Genomic DNA, 6,985 nt, shown 5'->3' on the forward strand with positions numbered 1-6,985 from the left:
AATAATAGTAATAATAATAATAATAGTAATAATAATAATAATAATAATAATAATAATAATAATAATAATAATAATAATAATAATAATAAAAATAATAATAATAATAATAATAATAATAATAATAATAATAATAATGATAATAACAACAACAATAATAATGATGATGATGATAATGATACTACTACTACTACTACTACTACTTCTAATAATAATAATAATAACGATAATAACAATAATAATAATAAGAAGAAGAATGAGAATAAGAATAAGAATGATGATAATAATAAAGATAATAGTGATAATAATAATATTAGTAGCAATGATAATATTTTTATCATGATTTTTATTAATATCGTTACCATCATTGTTATTGTTTTATCATTATAACCACCATAACTATTATCATCATTATCGTTATTATTGCAAGTAGTAACATTTTCATTATCATCTTTATTAATATTGATATCAATATTATTGATGATGGTCATCGTACTTTTCATTATAAATGTTGTTATTGATAGTGCCATTATCTCAGTATTTTCACAAAGAAACAGCATGTCTAACATCATTTTAATTCTTATAATTCTGTTATATTTGCTTTTATTACAAGATGGTGCCATTGATATAAGAAAATATTTGAAGAAACCTGCCGACACAGTCCCAAGTTCAACAACAGCAACACTATTGAAATAATAACGCTAACTCAGAAGCCGAATAGACTCACTCCTGGACAAAGGCGACCACTCACAGAACATGTCGCGCGTGTAGCCTTACTCGAATAAGGTCAAATTAAGGTCAAGGGACACGTGTTTCATGTGATTCATTGGCTCGTCCGCAGTCAGACACGGACAAACACACTGTGGGTCGTAGCCTCATCTCGGTGTGAAATTTTCCTTTTGATGTAAATTATATTTATCGTTCGAGTCTCAGCTCTTTGTTAAGCAGTAAAAGAGTGAAATGGCGTGAGTTGACATTTTAATTTTCACGCAGGAGGATTGGATGAATTTCTTTTACTGTTTAGCTTTGTAGAAATCCTTCATTCGTAAGTATGCGTGAGGGACTGCCTAATGTTAAGCGTCTTCTCTTTCTCGTACGGGCGTTTCTGAGCGCACGTGCGGGTATACGTACACATGTATCCATTCAAGAACACAAGCGCATATACACTCACATGCGCACAAACACGCACACACTCCCTCGGGCACACAAACCATCAGTTTCTCCAACAAATAGTTTTGGAGGCCATCAAGTCAGCTCCTCTATGTCTATAGGTGGACAGGGGGTAATTACCATATCATAATTATTTCCTACCTGCCTTCCATACATGTCAAAATCAACTCGGTCGATAAGAACGACGTCCCGAGGTACAGCTTTCGAGCGCTATTATAATCTTTATGCGGAGGAGCCATGGAGTCGATGTTTCTCTACCCTCGGGGACACGCCGAGACCGTTCTTTGATTCTCGGGAGTCATTCGCAATCATCAGATGAATGACTTTGCCGTAAGATGAGCATCTGGTGGCGTAATCCCGCTGCAACGAAATGCTCAGATGCAAAAGATAACATTCCATATCTCTGGCAGAATGTTTTATCTTTGTGTATATCTTCGAGCGAAAGAATTATTCAAATGATTGCTATCTGTAAACTCCTTCTTGGTTTCTGAAACGGTGGGCGGAGCGACTCCACCCACCGTGTATTGTGTTAGTGACGTCATTCGACCGCTGCCTGTGATTGGCCAGGAGGCGGGGGCGCACAACATGGCCGCGCCCTCATCGCAACCATCTACCTGGACGCCTCACCTTTCGAGTCAGTCAGTGCGCCGCTGTCATCCAGGTTGGACAGGTGTGAAAAGACGGTGTTTATACAGTGTCTGCCGCTCGCTTGCGGATATACAAAAGTGGATATACTCAATTAGTTGGTGAACCTCCATCAGTGTTTTGTGCGAACGGTACGTGAACTGTCAACACAGGTGATCTTGTAAGATACACATGTATATTTATTTGTCCCTAAAAGAATATTCATTTTATGGAACTTTTCTGATATTTCAAATGTCACAACATCAGGTCGAAGTGTTCTCGTAGCGAAGAGTGAAGGCAAGACCTCCCAGTTTCCCATTTCTGTGTGAGATTCGGCAAAGGTCAAGCGTCGCTTTGCGTTTCCCGATTGAGGAACTTGCCGCTCAAAGGCCGTTTGCTCGACAGGCAGCGCAATAATGGGGGCAGACTCGTAAAGCTAGTTTATGGCGACACAAATTTGTAGAACTCATCCTTGTTTTATTTGTCTTGCTGATTGGTTTCTTGTATTTATATCAGTGTATATTGGTTCGCACGCAGTAAGTGAACGTTAGATTCGTTATATTTGTAACCATGAATATCTGTATTATGTTATACTTATTTTAACTTCACAGAGCGGAAATACGCACAGTTTATATTTTCAGTATTCTAATATTGCTTCATTTCATACTGTAGTTTTCACAATGTAATATATTTAAGGTATAAGGAAAATTAATGTTCATTCAGTTCTGGGCAATCCCATTTCTTAGCCAGTCATTTAAATCCACAAGAATCATATTTCCCAGTTATATAAATCATAGGGCGTTATCGTGGCGCAGTTAAGGACATTATAAATTACCTTTAAAGATACTCGCAACTTGCACAGTAATCCTTATATGGAAGAAATAACAAGGTGGGGTCTGGGAGAAGTAAGTAGTGCAGATAAATAATGATGCTGCAAAGAGCTCATTATATCAAGGTGGATTATATTAGATTGAGATGAATGACAACTTGGGCCCGATGATGAATGCGAGCTGATATCAAACCCAAAAGTAAACTGGGTAACGCTCTCGATCGCGGTGAGAAATGATGAGTAATATCAGACTCGGGTGAATAATTGCTTTCGCTGAGGGATAGACTTCGGAATGAATGATAAGAGGAAAAAAATAATAATGGCTGATAAAGGTTTTTCTTTAATGGAGACGGATCGAGCCCGGCGTCTCGCGTGCCCCTTTGCCTTCCTGGCGACTCTGACGGTGAACTTTTCCTTCATGTTTGCAGGATTGGCGACCATGGGGATCCTGGAAGAGTGTCCCGCACCCACACCCACGCCCGTGGCTCTTGACATGTGCCTCAAGCGACAGGGCGACGTGTCCGCCCAGCCGCCCTCGTCCGCCGCGCCCGCCGCCCACCACCACCACCATCACCACAGCCCTCCACAGGCCGTGCGCTCCCACCAGGAGGAGGAGGAGCTCGAGGTCGACGTGGTGGACACAGACTCCGAGGTCGAGGTCGGGAAATGCGGGGACGAGGTGTGCGACGACGAGGAGGAGAGCGGAAGCACGGGCGGCGGCGCGGGCGGCGAAGGGATCAGCGAAGGCGGTGCAGACGCAGGCGGCCCCTCCAAGCGGAAGCAGCGCCGCTACAGGACCACCTTCACGTCGTACCAGCTGGAGGAGCTGGAGAAGGTCTTCGCCAGGACGCACTACCCCGACGTGTTCACAAGGTGTGTGCTCGCGGGGATCGCGATCCCATTATTATTGTTGTCATTATCATTATTGTTAGCAGTACTCGTACTTTATCATTGTTATTTGAATGAAAATAAAAACAATCGTAACAGTAATAGTAGAAATATTGATAATAATATTGTTATTATCATTATTGATACTATTATTATTATAATTGTTATTATCATTATTATTATGATCATTATCATTATTTTTTTTTTTCTATATAGTACTCTTTCAACCTTCCTTTTTATTCCAATTAGTTCCCTTCCCCCCTTTTTGAGCCTGTCGTTTCCCTTAAAAAATAAAAGAGTCAAACTTCCCTCAAGATCCGCCCGCTCTGTCCTCATGTTTCCGCCGCCTTTTCTTCCTCTCTTCCTCTCCTTCGTTGCGTGTAGTCGACAGATATTTCTCTTTTTAATCCAAGAGTGAAATTTGGCTATTTATTTTTAACAAATCAAAATATTGTGTTTACATTAATTCCTTTGTATGAGTTTACAGTGAAGAGAAATTTGACTTTGAAATGTAATAATTATTTTTTCTTTATCCACAACAGAGAGGAATTGGCGATGAAAATTGGACTGACAGAGGCTCGCATTCAGGTAAATATTTGCATATATTTTTCCATGTTTTATGGGTTTTAGATTTTCTATTTGCAAATTTCTAATGGCTCGCAAATGGATTGGAAAGTGGTTAATGTTCGTTAGTTATATGTTTTTTTGTTTATAAACAGTGCACACGGAGGGAGACAAATATTTGTACTGATGTTATGATTGTTGTTGTTGTTATTATTTATTTATATATTTTTTATTTTTTTATTTATTATTATTGTTATTATTATTACCATTGTTATTATTGTTATCATTATTGTTATTATTGTTATCATTATTGTTATTATTATTATTATTATTATTATTATTATTATTATTATTATTATTGTTATTATTATTATTATTATTATTAGTAGTAGTAGTAGTAGTATTGCCATTATTATTATCGTAATTTCTATGATTATTATCTTTATCATTATTATCTTTGTCAGCGTTATTATCACTGTTATCGTTATTGTCACACAGCGTACTTTCGTCTATTCGTACTTTAATTATTATCGTATATTCATTTATTGCATAGTATATTTTTATGTGTAATAAAAGTATACACAAAAAAATCGAGAAAGATATTGAAAGACAATAGTGAATACGTAAGCAAACACATGATTTACTAGGTAAATACAATATAGTCTGAAATATCATAGTGAAATATTACTCGTCCCTCATTCTCTAACTCAAAGAACATTCTCTACCATCTGCAGTTGGTAGAAAAATATGAAAAGAAAAGCTGAAGAAAAATACAAAGAATAATAAAAATGAATGACGGAAGGCGCTGCAGACTTCCCGCGATCGGCGAGATCCGGCGATTTTGTGCGAGATTACGAAAGGGATACAGCCTATTCTTTTTCATCTTTGTCCTTTGTCTTTGTGCGAGATTTACATTGCAGACATGTGGCTGACGTCAATTTCCTCTTGACCGTATTGATAGCTTTGATTGATCGGTAAAGCATGACAAAAGCATTTAGAGAAAGGTAAAAGATAAGTATTTGTTTTTCTATTTTCTATGTTTTCTGCAATTTTTTGAGATTAACGCGAACGAAAACGCATAGCAGATTCGTTCGAGAAAGCGCAGACAGATGACCTTAAAATCCTGATCTTTCTCACCATCAGCCGCTCGATGCAAACTCGAAGCTCACTCTAGGTCAGTTATTTCGGTCATGATAATTGCAACCGCAAAACTGTTTTCGTTTAACTTCAGTCCTGCATTTTTTCGCGATTGTCTCTCAACCCGTTAGCAATCAGATCCCGTCGTTTAAACGGTGATCGACTCCAAATGATCTGGTGGACAGCGAGGCCGGGAGTGATTCGGCTGTGGCGTCGCGCTCGTTAGTGCTGCGTATTTTGATCTCTCTCTCTCTCTCTCTCTCTCTCTCTCTCTCTCTCTCTCTCTCTCTCTCTCTCTCTCTCTCTCTCTCTCTCTCTCTCTCTCTCTCTCTCTCTCTCTCTCTGTCTCTCTCTCTCTGTCTCTCTCTCTCTCTCTCTCTCTCTCTCTCTCTCTCTCTCTCTCTCTCTCTCTCTCTCTCTCTCTCTCTCTCTCTCTCTCTCTCTCTCTCTCTCTCTCTCTCTTTCCCTCTTTCCCTCTTTCCCTCTTTCCCTCTTTCCCTCTCCCATCCCCCGTGAACAGCGGCATTTAGCCCATAAAGTACAGCCGTATAATTTTCACCTGCGACAGAAGCCCTTCATTATGCCTGTTATCCTCCATCTCTCTGTTCTCCCTCGCAAGGCGCCTGATTGGGTCTGATTGGGTGGGATTGGGTGACGGATTGCCAGGATTTCCGCTTCTCCTTCGCCCAATCAAGATCTCTGGAAATCGGTCGTGAGAAGTCGTGGTTTTTGTCTTTCTTTCCTTGGAATCTTTTCGTGGCTGCATCGCATTTCTTGGTAATTCTTTTGTTTTTGTTCTCTCTCTCTCTCTCTCTCTCTCTCTCTCTCTCTCTCTCTCTCTCTCTCTCTCTCTCTCTCTCTCTCTCTCTCTTTCTCTTTCTCTTTCTCTTTCTCTTTCTCTCTTCCTCCATCTCGTCCTCTTCCTCTTCCTCTTTCTCCTCGTCTTCTAAATTTTCTTCAGCTTCTTCGTCTTTGTTCTGAGGAGGAGGAATAAGAGATATCTTCCGGCATCGCATTTCACCTTTTTCCCTAGTCGTTACTTGTGTTTTTCTCCTTTTCCCTTCATTCCTTCCTCCTTTTTATTCTCCCTCTGTTTGTTTCAGTGCTGTTCCATTTGCTTCTCTCCTTTTCCCCATTTCTTATCAGTCTGTTTATGCCTTTATCATGATTTTTACATTTTTTTTATGCCCTCATGTTTCATTCCTGTAATCACTTCCATCCTTTGACTCTCCAGTTTCTTTCCATTCCCCTCTTTCCTCCTTCATTCCCTTTCTTCTTCCTCCCTCCGGCCTTCCCCGCCTCAGCCGTGGCTTGTCATCAAGCAACGGGGCAAAGATTATCGCCATTATTAATTAATCTCCAGCGCCCCGGAGGCCTGCTTCGTCCGGGCGAGTTCCAGGGTAATTAAAGCTGGCTAAATCGGAACATATAATAGCAATCCTTTTTTGTTTTATTTACATCATTGTTGCTGATGATGGTAATTGCGTAAATTATGGTATTTTTGTTGTTATTATTATTATTAAGCTTATATTATCAAAATCGTTTTCCTCGCCATCGTCATATTATTGTAATTATTATTCTACTATTTTAATCTTTCTCTTTACCTTTCATTTTTTCTTCTCGTGATCTTTAGGTTTCTTCCTCCTGATATATTCTTACCCCTTTTTATATTCGCATTTCCCTCGTCAACCAAAGGTCCGAGTGAGAGGTGATCTTTAAGGAATATTTAGTCCCCAAGTGCAGAGATGACATTAATAAACGAGCAATTAGATGATG

General features: G+C 39.3%; 1 protein-coding gene across 1 annotated transcript in view; it reads left to right on the forward strand.

Annotated features, from left to right (window-relative positions):
• Positions 1–1,812: 1,812 nt before the first annotated feature.
• The window catches only part of LOC125038941 (homeobox protein aristaless-like), a 10,431-nt gene continuing 5,258 nt past the window's right edge, over positions 1,813–6,985 (forward strand). The window contains exons 1-3 of the mRNA XM_047632628.1: positions 1,813–1,943; positions 3,049–3,493; positions 4,051–4,096. Coding sequence (XP_047488584.1) covers positions 3,060–3,493; positions 4,051–4,096 — 480 coding nt within the window. The 5' untranslated portion in view covers positions 1,813–1,943; positions 3,049–3,059. The remainder of the gene's footprint in view (positions 1,944–3,048; positions 3,494–4,050; positions 4,097–6,985) is intronic.

This window comes from Penaeus chinensis, chromosome 26 (genome assembly GCF_019202785.1).
Source record: "Penaeus chinensis breed Huanghai No. 1 chromosome 26, ASM1920278v2, whole genome shotgun sequence".
NCBI lineage: Eukaryota > Metazoa > Arthropoda > Malacostraca > Decapoda > Penaeidae > Penaeus > Penaeus chinensis.